Genomic DNA, 20,244 nt, shown 5'->3' with positions numbered 1-20,244 from the left:
GTCATATAGAGCCCGTTTTGTTGCCCACTTCTTCCCACCACCTCTCCTTACTTGTTATCCACAGACTGACGATCAGCTCTAACTCTGAGCTTCCTTTTATCTGCAGTTTGTGGCATCTTTCCCGTTGAGAGGACAACATGCACTAAGAAGGCCTGTTGAGTCTTTCACAGGCTCTCTGTGCTCTTTCTGATTACATTCACTCTGAGGTCTGTGGATAAGATCAGACTTCTGGAGCCGGATGCTGCAGCTGTTTAAAATGTAGACTTGGATCTATAGTTAGTTGAATTAAATTAGGTGAAACAACAGTAACTAACTCTTACATCGAGCTCTCTTGTTAAGAGACATTCACACCAACATCAGAGAAAGCTGCTGTGATTTAGAGTTAAACATAATAAAGCTGAAAGGGAAATGAATAATGGACAAACATTTGACTTGACTGTAATATGAACTGTTGCAGTGGAGCCCTGACGGTTGTGAGACTGGCTTGTTTTTTATACGTTGTGTTCTGTAAAGGCCTGTTCATCCTCTGTGAGAACAGAGAAGTTTGTTCTCACTCTGGGCAGCGAGAAGAGAATGATGTCATTCATTTCTCGCTGCCCTGGTTTGGAGTTTTCTCTGCTTGTTCTCAACACATCATCCGGGCAGAACTCTTTTCTTGTTTGGTGTCCGAGAACTATTGTGTGATTGGTCAGAAATTTGAAGTGGGCGTGGTTAATGCTGAAGGTTGTGCAGTAATGGGTAGTTTTGAGGATCAGCTGTCCAAGGCGGTGAGGAAGTACAAAAATCTTTATAACACATCAGCTGAGAAACTGCCATCTCTGTCATTGTCACCGTGCTGTCGCTGTATTGTTGTTTCTGTCAGATTCCCACAATGCTTTGCACCTGTAACGTGTGCTGCAATGGGAGGGCCCTATGAGGACTTCCCAGGAGCTCTGCAAGTGAAGTGTGAAATGTCCTGTTCAGAACTAACTGTGTTCTGGTTCCTGCTTGTGGAGAATGTGCAGGCCTTAACAGACCTTTGTGGCATTGCTGTTAGATCTAACACTGGGATGCTTGTTGTCTTCCTTTTGTTGGCAGAGCGGTTGAAGAACATGAGATGTTAATGTCACAGGTGTTGCTAATAAAATGGAAGTTTGTATCAGGACAGAATTCAGCTGTGATAACAGATGTGTTGCACATCCAGTACCAGTCAACACTTTACACACATAATTATTCTAAAGAGTGGGTAGGTGTGTCCAAAGGTTTGACTGAAACTGTCATTTTCATTATATCAGATTTTAAAACCACTTTAAAATGACTTGTGATGACAGGATTTCAGGTGATTTTTATTTTCTAACAGAAGAAATGGAACAGAAAGTGATTAAATACGTGAAAGTTATATTCAGACTCAGTAGTGTTTGCTGGCACTTAAATGATTATATGTGTAAGTAGTAGGATGTTTTAGCTGTAATTATGTTGTGCTTTACAGTTCAGCTCTTTTTTTTTAACTCCCTGTTAGATATACTGTTCTAACCAGTTACAAGGAAAGGAAAGATAACACAAAATTAAACAGGATTTTGTGTCTAAAGTTTAAATTATCTTTTATGAATTATAATTTCTGTTTACAGGTGCAGCTTCAAAGCCATCTGTAACAACACTCACAGAAACTAAGGACTGGGCTCTGCTGCAATGTGAAGTTTTAGGTGTTTCTCCTAAACCTAAAGTATTCTGGCAGGACAGTGCTGGAAACGTCCTTCCTGCTAAAGAACCAGAGATCACAGAGAGAGGAGACAGCTATGACATCATCCTTCAGATTACTGTGACCAAAACAGACAACTATCGCTGTGTAGCCACACAGGAGGAAATCAGCCATCAGACTCAAACAGAGATATATATTCATATGAATGGTGAGATCTCTTTGATTTCCTTTGAAACACTGAAATCATTTTAGTTGATCATCTGTTTAGATTAACAGCAAAGTATATTGATGATGAAAACATATTTGCCAGTTGAAAAAGTCTCACAGTCTCATTAGTAATGAGGCCCTGACACTGGGTTTAAATCTGTAAACAGACCAGAGGAGGAACGAGTCTCTGTTACAGTTTTCCAAACAGCTGGAGCAACATGATCCTGAAGAGAGAAACTAAAACAACACCTGATGATTTAGATGTTAAAATCATCTAAATCTGTGACATTTTTATTTTCACTTGAAGCTGAAGAACTGATGTGCCAAATGTTCCAAAAACACACAGAAACCCCCTGAAGTTTCTGTTAGCTGTAATTGTTCAGGTTGGTTTGAATCAGCTCACAGACTGAAAAACAACATGAAAACACTCAAACATGTAAATCAAATGAAAATGTAGGACCACTCTAAACCTAAATATGTACTAAATATACACAGATCCTGTTAATGATGCCATGATGGCTCATAAAAGCAGGTTTTAATGGTTTACTTGTGATTAGGACTGACTGTGTGGCAGCAAAGTTTCTGTGTAACAAACATTAATTCAAACTGGAATAAAAAGTAAAAACTCCATATAAACACAGTCTCTCTCATTAAAACTCGTATGTATGATGTATAAATACTGTATGTTTTAAGTTTGAGGTGTTGAAAAGACATCATGGACTCAGTCAACCTGAGTCTCTCTGACGGCTCAGTCAGCCACTTTGTTCCACTTTAGTTTTCAGCCGAGCTCCTGGAACAGATAAAATACCTGCAGCAGGATCTCAGACCATGTGCTGGCTCACATAGAGACCATGAAATGTCAAAAAGTCTTCAATAAGATGTTAAAACCAGTTCTGTATCATACTGGGAGCCAGAGAGGCCAAACTGGAGTAATGTGATCTCAGCTGTTGGTTCTGTCTGCTGCCTGTGAGAGAGGAAAATAAATTCTAATGCTCTTAAACGTTTTCCAACCATGAAATAGGGATATTTCTTTAAAGTTGTGAACTGTTATCAGGAAACATTGATTAGATGTGTAGTTTAAATGTTTGGGACTGTATTATTAGTTATGAAACTGTCTTAGTCTCCAGATGGGAACTCACTACAAACCTTTAGATTACTGAACATTTGTAAAGAAACCTGGATATATTTGTTCATAAACTGAATGCCAGCACACTGTAATAATTATGTTAAAAGTGTATTTGGAGCTTGAAGATGTTTGTGGTGTATAATTTCAGATTTATCTGCTCTTAAAGTAAATGTGGAACAACACTGACCTTTAGTGGTCACATTGAGCATAGCAACCATCTCAAGCGCCATCCTTCCACTATTCAGCAACATGTTGCACCAATATCTGTAGACAACATTAATGCTGAGAAGAAATCGCGTAACTTCAGTGTCTGTCTGAAGAACTTTGTTTTTCATCAGTGATTTCCATCTGAGGAAAGCCACACTCATATTTCCTCATGTTTTCTGCCTGTCCTGAGTTAGCTCCTCTTTCTCATGTTTTCTGTCTTTGAGGTCAGTTCACTGTTTCCTGATCTGGAAATTCATATTAGGTGGGATGCTCCATTTTTCAAATGTCTATCCTGAAACTTCTCACTGAACAGCATCAACAACCACTGATTCCTCCTCTTTGGTCTTTTTGTTATCCTCTTATAATTTTAATAAGTATTAAACAGTATTTTAATCCCATATCTGTCTGATAAATACAGTGGAGTAGGAAGCACAATATTTCTCTAAATATGAAGTAGCAACATAACCTGGAAATCTAAAGTATCATCTGAAAGTTGTACTCATGTAGAATACGTAGTTAGTTGTTAGTTAGTTTCCAACATGAGCTGCAAAGGTTATAATACTTTAGCAGCTGTATGTCAGGTCACATCACAAGCTGCTGTTACTTGGTGCTTCTGTCAGCACAGAGAGACGTAAAGATTTTTAAGCAGGTAAAACGTTTGTTTAACAGATTTCTAATGACGACCATCACAAAATGTAGATTCTCTGATGACATGTGAGACAGTCGCAGCCTCAGCTCAGGCTGCAGAAAGCCTTGGTTACAGACAGACTGTCACATGCTGTCAGATCTCAGCAGGAGTAAAGTTAAAGTCATGTGTCAGAGCTGAAAGCAGAGAAGATTCAAACATGCTGCATACTGAAGAACAACAGGTCTCAGAAAGATGAAGGAGACTAAAACATGGCAGTCAGGCAACTCTGAGGTAGCTGGATGTTAGATACATTCCTAAAAGCAGAGCCTGGATGCTTTAATCTCCACATAATGTTTGACTTTTGAAAGCATTCACAGATATTGTTGCTCTGTTTGTTTGATGTTGAATCTGCTGTGCATCACATTCAGTTACTTTCTGAGTGTAACATAAACTTTTATCATCACTTTCAGAGTTCCCCACTGGATGGGCTGTTGCTGCTATAATTTCCAGTCTTCTTCTTGTTGGTGGTGTTATTCTCCTTGTTGTCCTTGTATCCAAGGGTGTGATCAATCTAAACTGTAATACATGTAAGTTTAATTAATGTATAAACATATCAGCAGCATGTATCCCATGTTAAGAGTCCTGACAGTTGTTTATATGCATAATTTCTTGGTTTTTAAAAGATAAAATGACGGGTTTTTAATAAAATGATTTTGTCCTTCCTGCAGACCAACAAGGACCAACAAGCATCTCCTCTAATTCAATGCAACCTTCCAATCAAGACCCCAAACAACCTTTAAATGTTTGAAGTTTGCTGCTGAAGTTTGTTTTATGTTTGCATCTTTTATGTCTGAACCAGCAGACTTGTAGACAAAGATGGTTCACACTTATTTCAGCCAGTTTAGGAGCTCAGACCAGCTTTGATCAGGATAAAACAGTAAAACAAAGGTTTTTGGTTGGGTTGGTGGGTCTGTTGTAATGTGAGAAATAAGACTGTTGTGGTCATGAAGCTGCATGTAGCTCATTCTGCTCTTATTCAGAACAGTGGAAGCAGAGAGGCCTGTTAACATATTTTCACCACATTAATAGACAAACACTAAAGGATAATTGTTTAAAAACAAAAAGTACCACCGCTGCCTTCAATTCCCACATCCTTTCAATTTCCTCCTTCAGCCCTGAGTATTTTTCCAGCTTCTCATGTTCCTCTTCCTGATGTTGCTGCCACTTAGAATTGCTACATCCATCACTGCTGCCTTTTTCTGCAGTTTGTTGACCACAACAATGTCCGGTTGGTTTGCCATCACCTGTTTATCAGTCTGGATCTGGAGGTCCCACAGGATCTTAGCTCTGTCCACAACCTTTAGATGTGTCTCCCATTTTGACTTTGGGACTTCCAATCCATACTCGGCACAGATGTTCCTGTACACCAGAGGTCTTCAACAGGGGGTCCGCGGAGGTACTGCAGGGGGGTCGTGAAATCTTTGGTTGATTAGACTATTTAAAAAAAAAAGAAAAAAAAAATATTTATTTTTTTTTCAAACTGTTTTTTCTCACAAATTGTGTGCAAACGTGTGCCATCCACAGATGGTTTGAGGATTCATTGTCCCATCTACATGCATATTTAAAGTTAAAATCTGTGGATTATTTGAATAGCTCAGTGTTGTATGCACAATGTTTATAAATGGCAGTGGCACGGCCACCCTGTACCTTGCACATGTTTAAAATAAAAACATGAATATATTAATTATTTGTATTATTTGAATAGCTTAGTATTGAATGTACAATAACAGTTTGTTGACCACAACAATGTCCGGTTGGTTTGCCATCACCTGTTTATCAGTCTGGATCTGGAGGTCCCACAGGATCTTAGCTTTGTCCACAACCTTTAGATGTGTCTCCCATTTTGACTTTGGGACTTCCAATCCATACTCAGCACAGATGTTCCTGTACACTATTCCTGCCTCTTGGTTATGGCGTTCCATGTACCTGCCTGCATCTCACAGCCTGCTGTTATGTGCTGGACTGCCTCAGAAGCCTCTTTGCTCAGCCTGCTCCGGGGTCCTCTCTGGTGTGGTAGATCCTGACCTCTGGTGCTCTAATGCTCAGAGCCTGTTCTTAAGCTGCCATGATTAGTGCCTCTGTGCTGCCCCTTACTGCTCCTGCTGTTGTTCATCTTGTTGCCAAACATCTGTAGGATCACTGCAGCTGTGGTGTTCATCAGCTTATTGGTCTCTATGATGGTCCCAGTAGGTATAGCATGTAGTGCTGCATTCACATCTTCCAGCACTGTCAGAAGCTACTTTGTCTCTTTTTATTTGTCTGTCTGTACGTCCATCCTCAGGAGAATGTTGATCTTTTGTTTGTTTGTATTGCTTTTAATATTAAATTATCTGTATATTATATGCTGACAGTTACATTCTGAATTAACTCTTATAATCATTTTAATGAAACTCCACTCCTTTGGTGTTTTTGGTCAGTTCTTGCTGTTGTTCTAGTTGTGCTTTTCATTATGGATTACAGATGACTGTAAAGACTGTAAACTATCAGCTGAGAGTAATACAATTGATAATTAAAGACTACCTATTAAGGTTTTGTAGTTTGTTCTTATTTCGTCTAAAGTATTCTTGTACTTTAAATTCATCTGAATGTATCTATGACTTCTAAGTTCTATCCAAGTTAGATATGAAAAAAGACTCCTTTTTTTTTACCGGTTTTGTTTAATAAAGATTTCTGTATCTGGATTTCTTCTCACTTTCAGTACAAAGAACCAACCAGGACAACAGTTCTTAATATATGTAAAAAAAAATCTGAAGCAAACATCATCACTTGAGCTGTTAGAGTCAGTTGGATATTTTCAGCAGCTACAACCTTTTTAGTGTGAAATTAATTTGAATGTAAACTATATATTTGTATAAATGTACAGCACTTTGGTTGGCTGAGGTTGATTTTGAATATGCTTTAAAAATAAACTGACAAACTAATTTTTCACATTACAGTGTAGCCCAGAATCACCATGAAGCAGACTTATCGAACTTAGTCTAACTTCATACTTAATCTGCAAATATTATGTAACATAGAATACAAAATTTTTAAAAAATACTTTGTAGCTCATAAAACCCCTATGATGATAGAAAGTATTGGACACCGTGTACCCTTGCCCGGACGCGGGTCACCGGTGCCTCCCCCTGGAGCCAGGCCCAGGGGTGGGGCCCGCCGGCGAGCGCCTGGTGGCCGGGTCTGTGCCCGTGGGGCTCGGTCGGGCACAGCCCGAAGAAACTACACGGGTCCCCCTTCTGACGGGCTCACCACCCGTGGGAGGGGCCATGGGGATCGGGTGCAGTGTGAGCTGGGCGGCAGCCGAAGGCGGAGACCTTGGCGGTCTGATCCTCGGCTACTGAAGCTGGCTCTTGGGACGTGGAACGTCACCTCTCTGCTGGGGAAGGAGCCTGAGCTGGTGCGCGAGGCTGAGCAGTTCCGGCTATATATAGTCGGACTCACCTCGACGCATGGCTTGGGCTCCGGAACCAGCCTCCTCGAGAGGGGTTGGACTCTCTTCCACTCTGGAGTTGCCCGTGGTGAGAGGTGCAGAGCAGGTGTGGGCATACTTGTTGCCCCCCGGCTGTGCGCCTGTACATTGGGGTTTACCCCGGTAGACGAGAGGGTAGCCTCACTCCGCCTTAGGGTGGGGGGACGGGTCCTGACTGTTGTTTGTGCTAATGCACCGAACGGCATTTCAGAGTACCCACCCTTTTTGGAGTCCCTGGATGAGGCACTGGAGAGTGCTCCTCCGGGAGACTCCCTCGTCCTGCTGGGGGACTTCAATGCTCATGTGGGCAATGACAGTGAAACCTGGAGGGGCGTGATTGGGAGGAACGGCCCCCCCGATCTGAATCAGAGTGGTGTTTTGTTATTGGCTTCTGTGCTCGTCACAGACTGTCCATAACGAACACCATGTTCAGGCATAAGGGTGTCCATATGTGCACTTGGCACCAGGACACCCTAGGCCGCAGCTCGATGATCGACTTTGTGGTTGTATCGTCGGACTTGCGGCCGTATGTCCTGGACACTCGGGTGAAGAGAGGGGCAGAGCTGTCAACTGATCGCCACCTGGTGGTGAGTTGGCTCCGCTGGTGGGGGAGGAAGCTGGTCAGACCTGGCAGGCCCAAAAGTATTGTGAGGGTCTGTTGGGAACGGCTGGCGGAATCCCCTGTAAGGAGGAGTTTCAACTCCCACCTCCGGCAGAGCTTCAACCATGTCCCGGGGGAGGTGGGGGACATTGAGCCCGAATGGGCCATGTTCCGTGCCTCCATTGTTGAGGCGGCCGACCGGAGCTGTGGCCGTAAGGTGGTCAGTGCCTTTCGTGGCGGCAACCACGAACCCGCTGGTGGACACCAGTGGTGAGGGAAGCCGTCAAGCTGAAGAAGGAGTCCTATCGGGCCTTTTTGGCCAGTGGGACTCTGGAAGCAGCTGATGGGTACCGACAGGCCAAGCGGAACGCGGCCTCGCCGGTTGCTGAGGCAAAAACTCGGGCTTGGGAGGAGTTCGGGGAGGCCATGGAGAATGATTTCCGGACGGCCTCGAGGAGTTTCTGGTCCACCATCCGGCGGCTCAGGGGGGGGGAAGTGGTGCACCGTCAACACCGTGTATGGTGAGGGCGGGGCTCTGCTGACCTCAACTAGGGACGTCGTGAGTCGGTGGGGGGAATACTTTGAGGGCCTCCTCAATCCTACCGACACGCCTTCCGATGAGGAAGAAGAGTTGGGGAGCTCGGACGTGGGGCCTCCCATTTCTGGGGCTGAGGTTGCCGAGGTAGTCAAAAACCTCCTCGGTGGCAAGGCCCCGGGGGTGGATGAGGTCCGTCCTGAGTTCCTCAAGGCTCTGGATGTTGTAGGGCTGTCTTGGTTGACACGCCTCTGCAGCATCGCGTGGACATCGGGGCAGTGCCTCTGGACTGGCCGATTGGGGTGGTGGTCCCCCTCTTCAAAAAGGGGGACCGGAGGGTGTGTTCCAACTATAGGGGGGTCACACTCGTCAGCCTCCCTGGTAAGGTCTATTCGGGGGTACTGGAGAGGAGGATCCGCCGGATAGTCGAATCTCGGATTCAGGAGGTGCAGTGTGGTTTTCATCCTGGCCGTGGAACAGCGGACCAGCTCTATACCCTCTGCATGATCCTGGAGGGAGCATGGGAGTTCGCCCAACAGGTCTACATGTGTTTTGTGGACATGGAGAAGGCGTTCGACCGTGTCCCTCGGGGACTCTTGTGGGGGGTGCTCCGGGAGTATGGAGTGCCAGACCCCTTGATAGGGGCTGTTCGGTCTCTGTATGACCGGTGTCAGAGTTTGGTCCGCATTGCCGGCAGTAAGTCGGACATGTTTCCTGTGAGGGTTGGACTCCATCAGGGTTGCCCTTTGTCACAAATTCTGTTCATAATTTTTATGGACAGAATTTCTAGGCGCAGCCAGGGCGTTGAGGGGGTCCGGTTTGGCGACCTCAGAGTCGGGTCTCTGCTTTTTGCGGACGATGCGGTTCTGTTGGTGTCATCAGGCCGTGACCTTCAGCTTTCACTGGAGCGGTTCGCAGCCGAGTGTGAAGCGGCTGGGATGAGAATCAGCACCTCTAAATCTGAGACCATGGTCCTCGGCCGGAAAAGGGTGGAATGCCCTCTCCGGGTCGGGAATGAGATCCTTCCCCAAGTGGAGGAGTTTAAGTATCTCGGGGTCTTGTTCACGAGTGAGGGACGATATGGAGCAGGAGATTGACAGACGGATCGGTGCGGCGTCTGCAGTGATGCGGGCTCTGCACCGGCCCGTCGTGGTGAAGAAGGAGCTGAGCCAGAAGGCGAAGCTCTCGATTTACCAATCTATGTTCCTACCCTCGGGAGGGGCTCGGAGTAGAACCGCTGCTCCTCCGCATCGAGAGGAGTCAGATGAGGTGGCTCGTTGTTGGTTGATGATGGCGGCGCGCACAAGTGCAGCGGCTTACGGCTCTCTAGTTTGGTGCTCAGCATGGTTGTTTTTAGTATGTGTGTGTGTTGTGTTGGAGAAATGCAAGGCAAATCATGAAGGAACTTACTTCTATAGTCGTCAGGAACTCATAAACTGCGGATTACAGCTCAATGGAGTTATTACTCGGGACTTCCATTGAGCTAACGGCATCCCCACGGCTATAGCCAGACCACTGGGCTCTCCCTGGATTGTTGTCGGCTCTGTCAAGCAGCGGAAGGCGGCGGAGGGAGAGGAAGCAGAAGCGGGGCTGTAGAGCCGGATTACTTGCCCGGCTACGAAAACGACCGCACAAGCCACCGCTACCGAGCATATTTCTGTCCAACGCCAGGTCCTTCGTCAACAAAATGGACGAGATGGAACTGCTGCTGGCGAAAAACAACTTTATGCGAGACTGCTGTGTGCTGGTGATTACGGAGACCTGGCTTCACCCGGCTATCCCCGACGCTGCGGTACAGCTAGCGGGCCGCACAACCCACCGACAGGACCGTAGCGAAGAATCCGGTAAGACAAGAGGAGGAGGACTGTGTGTATATGTGCATGACACCTGGGGTTCGAACAGCAGGATTATACACAGCCATTGCTCTCCCGACATCGAGGCTATGTCAGTTATGTGCAGACCGTTTTACCTACCGAGGGAACTGACTGTTGTTATTGTCACGGCTGTATACATACCCCCAGATGCTAACGTTAGCTCGGCACTAGCTCACCTGCACTCCACCATAAACAGACAGCTGCAGGCTCATCCTGATGGCGTCCACATCATAGCTGGAGACTTCAACCAGGCACGCTTAGGGACTATACTACCAGAATTCACCCAGTATGTGAAATGTGCCACCAGAGGTCAGAACACATTAGATCACATTTATTCAAACATTAAGAAGGCATATAAAGCAGTTCCCTCCCCACACTTAGGACTCTCAGACCACATTTCACTGCTTATCATCCCAGCATATACACCCTGCAGGAAGAGAGCTAGGCCTGTTGTAAAGACTGTTAAAACCTGGCCGGAGGGGGCTCTAGCACAGCTACAAGACTGCTTTGAGCACACTGTGTGGGACATATTTGCACAACCAGACCTGGATGAGTACACCCAAACTGTGCTGTTCTACATTACAGCTTGTGTGGACACAGTCACTGTGAACAAGGTAGTCAGGGTTTTTCCAAACCAGAAACCATGGATGAACAAGACAGTACAGACTCTTCTCAAAGCCCGCGATGCTGCATTTAGATCTGGGGACACAGTCGGGTACAGTTCAGCCAGAGCTGACCTGAAAAGGGCCATCAGGGAGGCGAAACAGGACTATAAGGAAAAGATAGAGGACCACTTTACAGACAACGACCCAAGGCGAGCATGGCAGGAAATAAAGACCATCACTAACTACAAAGGCAGCAACTCCACGCTCTCCAACACCGATGCCTCGCTAGCAGAGGAACTGAACTGTTTCTTTGCTTGCTTCCACGTCAAGAGTCCAATATCGGGTGCGCTGCCCTCACCTGCTCCCAGTACCTACTCACTCATAGTACAGGAGGATGATGTAAGGAGGGTGCTTAGGTCAGTGAACCCAAGGAAGGCTGCCGGCCCAGATGGAGTACCTGGGAAGGTGCTCAAGGGATGCGCCGATCAGCTTACGGCTGTCTTCACCAACATCTTCAATCGGTCCCTTGCCCAAGCCGCTATTCCATCCTGCCTGAAGACATCCACCATCATCCCGGTTCCGAAAAAGCCCTCGCCCAGCAGTCTGAATGACTATAGACCAGTTGCACTCACACCTGTTATTATGAAGTGCTTTGAGAGGCTGGTATTAAAGCACATCAAAACCAGTCTCCCATTGACCCTGGATCCGCATCAGTTTGCCTACCGAGTTAACAGGTCGACGGACGATGCCATCTCCACAGCTCTTCATACAGCCCTAAACCATCTAGAGCAGGGGTCTTCAACGTTTTTCAGGCCAGGGACCCCCAAACCGATGGAGAGTTGGAGCAGTGACCCCCCTACTATTTATATGGCATACAATTGTGTTTTATATTTAACGGGGCCTAGTGCCGTGTATAAACATAGCTACTCTTTTATTGTACATTCAATACTAAGCTATTCAAATAATACACAGGTTAGTATATTCATGTTTTTATTTTAAACATGTGCAAGGTACAGGGTGGCCATGCCACTGCCATTTATAAACATCTTGCATACAACACTGAGCTATTCAAATAATCCACAGATTTTAACTTTAAATATGCATGTAGATGGGACAATGAATCCTCAAACCATCTGTGGATGGCACACGTTTGCACACAATTTGTGAGAAAAAAACTGTTTGAAAAAAAAAAAAAAAATTTTATTTTTTTTTAAATAGTCTAATCAACCAAAGATTTCGCGACCCCCCTGCAGTACCTCCGCGGACCCCTGTTGAAGACCTCTGATCTAGAGCACAGTGGTACATATGTGAGGATGCTCTTTGTAGATTATAGCTCAGCATTTAATACAATTATCCCTGACATCCTCATCAGGAAGCTGTCTGACCTAGGCCTCTCCTCTCATATCTGCCGCTGGATTATGGACTTTTTAACCAACAGGCCCCAACATGTGAAGCTCGGCCCCCACAACTCCTCCACCCTCACTCTTAGCACTGGCTCCCCGCAGGGCTGTGTGTTGAGTCCCCTGCTGTACTCTTTGTACACCCATGACTGTAAGCCATCCTACCCCAGCAACACCATCATAAAGTTCGCAGACGACACCACACTGGTTGGACTTATTACAGTAGGAGATGAAGCGGCCTACAGATCTGAGGTCCAAAGACTAGTTACATGGTGCACAGAAAACAACTTGTCTCTCAATGCTGGGAAAACCAAAGAACTGATCATAGACTTCAGAAAGTGCAGAGCCGATCCCCTCCCTCTTTTTATCAAGGGGGACCCTGTGGAGAGGGTACACAGTTTTAAATTCTTGGGAACCCTGATCTCGGACCAACTCACTTGGACGGACAACACCACAGCAGTGGTAAAGAAGGCACAACAGCGCCTGCACTTTCTCAGACTTCTTAAAAAAAACAACTTGTCTAAGAAGCTGATGGTGCTCTTCTACCGCTCCACTATGGAGAGCGTCCTGATGTACTGTGTGTCTGTATGGTACGCTGGATGCTCTGCAGCAGACAGAAAACGTATACAGCGAGTAATCAACACAGCACAGAAGATCATTGGTTGTCCTCTACCCTCACTAGAGGAAACTGCCAATCAAGACTGATCTCAAAAGCCCAAAAAATCACAAAGGACTGTTCTCACTCAGGTCACACACTGTTTGAACTCATGCCCTCAGGGAGACGTTATAGATGTCTAAAAGCAAGAACTGGCAGGTTTAGGAATAGCTTCTTTCCTAAGGCAACAACACTTTTAAATGAAGCTAAACTTTTTTAACTTTTTAATGATGCAGATTGCACAGATGTTACTTAGCACCTTGCACTTTATGCTCATCAGATCTATCTAGTCATCTATTTATTATCATTTATCACATGCTTTTATTCTTATCAAACATGCTGCTGTTGATATGACAAAAATGGGGGATATTTGCAATGTTTGCATGTAGATGTGGATGTGTGTGTGTCTGTGTGTATGTATGGATTGTAAAGATGGACTTTTTAAGTGTATATGTGTTGACGCACTTTACTAGAGTGGCTCTATGAAATCTCATTGTACTAAATTCAATGACAATAAAGGCATTCAATTCAATTCAATTCAATTCAATTCAATTCAATTCAATTCAATTCAATTCAATTCACCTATGGTCACGAGCTGTGGGTAGTGACCGAAAGAACGAGATCGCGAATACAAGCGGCCGAAATGAGTTTCCTCCGCAGGGTGCCTGGGCTCTCCCTTAGAGATAGGGTGAGAAGCTCGGTCATCCGGGAGGGGCTCGGAGTAGAACCGCTGCTCCTCCGCATCGAGAGGAGTCAGATGAGGTGGCTCGGGCATCTGGTTAGGATGCCTCCTGGACGCCTCCCTGGTGAGGTGTTCTGGGCCCATCCCACTGGGAAGAGGCCCCGGGGAAAACCCAGGACACGTTGGAGAGACTATGTTTCTCGGCTGGCCTGGGAACGCCTCGGGGTCCCCCCAGAAGAGCTGGAGGAAGTGGCCGGGGACCGGGACGTCTGGGTTTCTCTGCTCAAGCTGCTGCCCCCGCGACCCGATCCCCGGAGGAAGATGATGGATGGATGGATGGATGGACTTTGCAGCTGATTGCTAGATGCTTCTTTTTAGCACCATCACAATATTCAATTCAACTTAATTCAATAAAGGAGTTCAATTGGTAACGCACCTGAAACCCAGCTATAACTGTGACTTATGGTCTGTTAAAATGGATTATCTCATAACTGAGATCTCTCTAATCTAATGAGAATATAACTGCTGTGAAGAGGAATAAAAACACAGAGGAACAGTTTTGGGGTTATTTTTGCAAATGCAGTTTGGTTGTATAGAGATGATTGTTTTGTATTGACAGAAAACTGAGCTTATTCTTTACATTATTGTATTATCTCCATAAATGCAGTGAGTATGTCATGACATATTAATATTTTATGACATATTTAAGTCAAACTTAATTTAGAAGTAGTAATATCATTGTAGCCTTTTGGCTGGATGTTGCTATATTTTTTAGTTTGCGAACACCATAAAACACTTTATGAACACCATAAATCTGTTAAATGTTTCCAGTGTTTTTGATGTGAAATGGATGGTTTATCCGCTGTCCTAACATGATAACTGATTTAATCACAGCGCAACTTCCTCATGGGCAGGACTGGGAATGTTTTCCGTCGACGTTCAGCTTTCATTTTGAACGATGTGAAACGGTAGTGTCTCTGCATACAGCAGCAGAGAAAGTGTCCACAGAGGACTGTGTGCAGCTTTCACTCTGTGTAAGAAGAGCTGAGAATATCTTTGGGGAATTTTACAGCAGAGCTGAAGTAATGTTCAATCCTCAGATGACAACATGGAGTTTCTTCCACTCGTGTATCTCTGTCTGCTGACTCTGGCTGAAATATCGTTGGGTGCTGAAAGCGGTAAGAAACCTCACTGGCTCCTAAAATAATGATTCCTTTTATATCAGAATGGCTGAAAGTATTTAAATATTTCTGTAGTTACTTGCTGGTACCAAACAGCAGCAGCTGCACCTGTCATATAGATGCAGCTGGATCTGAGACGTCTTCACACAATACGCTGCAAAGCTTCCGTACTTATCAGTTTTAGCACCATCACCCTCAACAACACAGGTGATGTCATTTCACCTCAGCATCCCTCCAGATTATATTCTAATATCTGATAAAGGAACTAGATGTTTGGTGGAACTGCGCAGTGTTTGAGGGCGTCGTCTCCATCCTGCAGAGAGATGCGTCACTATTTACAGACAGATCCTCTCCATGTTACATTAGATTTCTATTACAGGTGACTGAAAATCACCGGAGTTAAAATGTTTTTTTACTCTCTTTTTTTCTATCGAGCTGGAAAATCACTTAAATAATATATATATAAAATGAAATAGGAGACAATGATAGATGTGTCACTATACTTAAATCAGTAGTGATTGATTTAAATATGTATTAAAACGCAGTTTAAGTCACTATGTACTTAACTTGTGCTCTTTCCTTTATCTTTATCATATTGTATTTTTAATTGTATTGTTGACATTATTGGAAATGTCACTTTTCGCTTATCATCAGATTTTTTTTTTTTTTAGACAAAAATGGAAATAATCTGAAAATGTGAGGATTTTGAACATTTTTAAAACAGAATAACTCCACTTGTATTATGAAGAAAACATATTTTAGATTGGAACTGTGATAATTTGGTGGCATTAACAATCTAAAGTCTTTTGTGTAAATGGTCAGATGTTCAGTTCACATTCCAGTGCATTTGATCAGAAGCCAGTTCATCAATAACATAAACCAGCAGACATTGTTCACCTGTAACAGATATGAAGGGGGTTAATGTTTCAGCAGAGTAGCATTGGCATAGCTGGAAACCTGGCATCAGAAGTAGGTTAAGGTGATGTACTAATTTCAGAAGCTGGATTTGTCACGCCCAGAGACTCACGTTTTTGGTTTTCATGTTTAGGTTATGTTTGTTTTCAGTCCATGTTTAGTTTTCCCTTCACTTCCCTCACCCAGGTAATTAGTTTATTCCCCTCACCTGTCCATTGTCTCCAGCTGCACTCACTCTCCAATCACTCCCAGCCCTCTATTTAGTTTCCGGTCTCCCCTGTCTGTTTGTTGGTTCCTTATCTATCGGATGTCAGTTTGTAACCCATGCCACGATTCCCATGATTGCCACGTTTTTGTCAAAGTTAAGTATTTATTCCATGCCATGTTCTTTTGTTTTGTTTTGTTTTGTTCATAGCAACGTTTTTTAGAATCCGGCTTTGCCGCGCCTTTTGTTTTGCACTTTGCTTTTTGTTAAATAAATCACCCTTTTCTTTGTAAAGTCCGCATCTGTGTCCTCCCTACACCACACTCTGACAGAAGGAACCAACCAGAAAATGGACGCGGCAGATTTTAAAACTGCACTGCGGCTGGGTGAGGACCTCGATCTGTTCCTGCTGGGAGCAGGACAGCTCCTCCTGGAGGAAATTAGACGTGGCCAATGATGTAATTGACTTCTTTTTGGAAAAGAAAATTCTTCAGACCTGGCCTGTGGACCTGTCTCGCATCTGGGGGAGGGCGAGGACCATGCAGCGCATTGCAACAAGGGACATCTTTGGCATGGAGCCACACCAGGTAGCTGCGCTTTACTCCTTCCCCCTCACCTTTTCAACACCTGAGTCCACAGGTCCAGTGTTCAGAGACCCAGCTGCCCCAGCGGTTCCTGAGCTGGCCCCGGCCCCAGCGGTTCCTGAGCTGGCCCCGGCCCCAGCGGTTCCTGAGCTGGCCCCGGCCCCAGCGGTTCCTGAGCTGGCCCCGGCCCCAGCGGTTCCTGAGCTGGCCCCGGCCCCAGCGGTTCCTGAGCTGGCCCCGGCCCTGACCACGAGGCCTTAGGGCCTGACCACGAGGCTTTAGGGCCTGACCACGAGGCCACAGGGCCTGACCAAGAGGCCTCCGGGCCTGACAATAAGGCGGCAGAGCCCGACATGGACTCACCGGTTCGAGCCCCTCCCTCCCACCCCCAGACTTTGGGGATGTCTGGGATCCATCCTTTGAAGGGGGGGCTCCCCCCCCGTCGGAGATCCGTCCGACCTTGGGACGGTCCCCGGCTCCTCCTCCCGCCGGATCACCGCCTGCTGCCACGTCATCGGGGGTCCGGGCGTCCGCCGGATCACCGCCTGCTGCCACGTCATCGGGGGCCCGGGCGTCCGCCGGATCACCGCCTGCTGCCTCGTCATCGGGGGTCCGGGCGTCCGCCGGATCACCGCCTGCTGCCACGTCATCGGGGGTCCGGGCGTCCGCCGGATCACCGCCTGCTGCCACGTCATCGGGGGTCCGGGCGTCCGCCGGATCACCGCCTGCTGCCACGTCATCGGGGGTCCGGGCGTCCGCCGGATCACCGCCTGCTGCCACGTCTTCGGGGGCCCGGGCGTCCGCCAGACCACCGCCGTCTCCTGCTATGCCGTCTGCGGTCTGGGCGTCCGCCAGACCACCGCCGTCTCCTGCTATGCCGTCTGCGGTCTGGCCGCCCGCCAGACCACCGCTTCCTGCTGCCACGCCACGGGAAGTCTGGCCGCCCGCCAGACCACCGCTTCCTGCTGCCACGCCACGGGATGTCTGGCCGCCCGCCAGACCACCGCCTCCTGCTGCCGCCACGCCACGGGATGTCTGGCCGCCCGCCAGACCACCGCCTCCACCTGCCGCCACGCCACGGGATGTCTGGCCGTCCGTCAGACCTCCGCCTGTCACGCCGTCTGCGGTCTGGGCGTCCGCCAGACCACTGCCTCCTGCTGCCCGAAGCCGGTACCACGCCCGTTTCTGGTTCCCCGACCGGCTTCGAGCCCCTGCCTCCCACCCTTGGACTTTTATGGGATGTCTGGGATCCACCCCTTGAGGGGGGGGCTCTGTCACGCCCAGAGACTCACGTTTTTGGTTTTCATGTTTAGGTTATGTTTGTTTTCAGTCCATGTTTAGTTTTCCCTTCACTTCCCTCACCCAGGTAATTAGTTTATTCCCCTCACCTGTCCATTGTCTCCAGCTGCACTCACTCTCCAATCACTCCCAGCCCTCTATTTAGTTTCCGGTCTCCCCTGTCTGTTTGTTGGTTCCTTATCTATCGGATGTCAGTTTGTAACCCATCCCATGATTGCCGCGTTTTTGTCAAAGTTAAGTATTTATTCCATGCCATGTTCTTTTGTTTTGTTTTTGTTCATAGCAACGTTTTTTAGAATCCGGCTTTGCCGCGCCTTTTGTTTTGCACTTTGTTTTTTGTTAAATAAATCACCCTTGTCTTTGTAAAGTCCGCATCCGTGTCCTCCCTACACCACACTCTGACAGGATTTTATAGCAAGAAGTTTCCATGTGTCTGTTTCTCTGTTATTGCTCAGTATGTAAATGTATTGATTCTCACATTTTACATCTTCCAGGTCCAGCGGTCATCAAAGTGATCGTAGAAGAAGGAAGTGATGTAGTTTTACCCTGCGTCCTCAGCTCCAAGGAGAACCTTGTACAAATGCTGTTTGACTGGAAGAAGGATGGTCAGAAGGAGGTGTTCCTGTATGATGCTGGCATTCATTACAATAATGGCCGATCTGGTCAAGATGAGCAGTTCAAAGGTCGGATCTCACATTTTGCAGAAGAACTGAGGAACGGCAACGCCTCCATAACGATCAGAAATACCAAGGTGGCTGACAGTGGAGACTACACCTGTGATTTTCCACGTCTGCAGCCTAAAAGACAAATATTCCACATTAAGCTTGTTGTTGGTGAGTGAGTTCTGTCATAAAACACCAGATTTTAGCTTTTTTTTTACGAATCAGTCAGAATGAACAGCTGGCAGGACCTCAGCAGGACTGTAGCCACATGAGGAGGGATTCTCTCAGTGTCAAACATGACTGATGTTAGCAATTGATGATTTTTTTCAAAGTCAGTGTTGAGGTAAGATGGTCAACAGGATTTAAACTTCTCTTTTCTCCTTTTGAGTGCAACCAAACCATCAATTCCTCCAAGTAAAGATGGAATAGATGTATTATTATCACTGTTAAAATGTTTGTTCAATTTCATTCCTCTTTGAAATTTTCCTCAATACAGAACACTTTTACCCAGACCTGTAGGACTCTTTGTTTGAAGCATTTGCTCTTATGCCACATAGAACTGGTGCTGATTGTTGTTTCATATTTTCCCTCAGTCAGTTTTAATCTGATTTCCATTCTTACCTGTATCTGTGACGAGTTGTTGATATAACACTAGCACTCCATCCATCCATCCATTATCTATACCGCTGAATCCGTCGATCGGGTCGCGGGTGGGCTGGAGCCTATCCCAGCAGTCAATGGGCGAGAGGCGGGGTACACCCTGGACAGGCCGCCAGTCCATCGCAGGGCCACATAGAGACAAACGGGACAAACAACCATGCACGCTCACACTCACTCCTAAGGACAATTTAGAGATGCCAATCAACCTAACATGCATGATTTTTTGGACAGTGGGAGGAAGCCGGAGTACCCGGAGAGAACCCACGCATACACGGGGAGAACATGCAAACTCCACACAGAAAGGCCCCAGCTGGGTGTTGAACCTGGAACCTTCTTGCTGTGAGGCGACGGTGCTAACCACCACACCACCGTGCAGTTGTTGATATAACACTAGCACTCTAATTCCTGTTTTCTTTTCCTTTCAGGACGTGTATTAACCTCTTAGTGCTCATTTCTATGATCTGCTTCTCTGTGCTTAAAACCTGCCAGTTTAAAACTGTGTAATCCAAACACCATGAGGGCAACATCCATTTCTGCCATGTCTCTATAAACCAATCATTCAAAAGTTTCATTGCATGCAATCATTTATTTTAAGCTCTAAATAAGTTAAACTGGGGAAGAGTTATGTAGGAAGAAAATATCATTTTCTTGCATTTTCTCTTTAAAATGCATTAAATCAGTCATAGTGTGGACTGTCAGGCTAAAAATCAGAGTATTTTACCCTGAACTATTCTTAAATATATCCACAAAATGTCATCTTGATAAACAGAAGTGTCTCTGAGATATTTCAGAAATTATATTGTAGAGCATCTCCTCTATATCTCAACAGTGCTTTAAGAAAATGTCTCAGAAGTTTACAAATAGTGATGATAATTCCACTTAATGGTGCTGAAGACACAAGAAAAATGTTACTAAATGTGCAATTTCACAATGTAAACATTTTTTATATTCATTTTTTATATAAATATTTTTCATCATTATATTGTATATCTTTTTCAAATAATTACGACTTTT

General features: G+C 45.8%; 1 protein-coding gene across 1 annotated transcript; it reads left to right on the top strand.

Moving 5' to 3' along the window:
* The first annotated feature begins 14,682 nt into the window (after positions 1–14,682).
* LOC142377930 (CD276 antigen homolog) lies at positions 14,683–19,795 on the top strand. The gene is made up of 3 exons (XM_075462267.1): positions 14,683–14,902; positions 18,403–18,741; positions 19,656–19,795. The coding sequence occupies exons 1-3, from the start codon at positions 14,833–14,835 to the stop codon at positions 19,673–19,675; spliced, it is 429 nt and encodes a 142-aa protein (XP_075318382.1). The 5' UTR covers positions 14,683–14,832; the 3' UTR covers positions 19,676–19,795.
* The last annotated feature ends 449 nt before the right edge of the window (positions 19,796–20,244 follow it).

Source organism: Odontesthes bonariensis, chromosome 3, assembly GCF_027942865.1.
Source record: "Odontesthes bonariensis isolate fOdoBon6 chromosome 3, fOdoBon6.hap1, whole genome shotgun sequence".
Classification (NCBI taxonomy): domain Eukaryota; kingdom Metazoa; phylum Chordata; class Actinopteri; order Atheriniformes; family Atherinopsidae; genus Odontesthes; species Odontesthes bonariensis.
The sequence above is the reverse complement of the archived record's forward strand: the minus strand, read 5'-3'. Positions and strand labels throughout refer to the sequence as shown.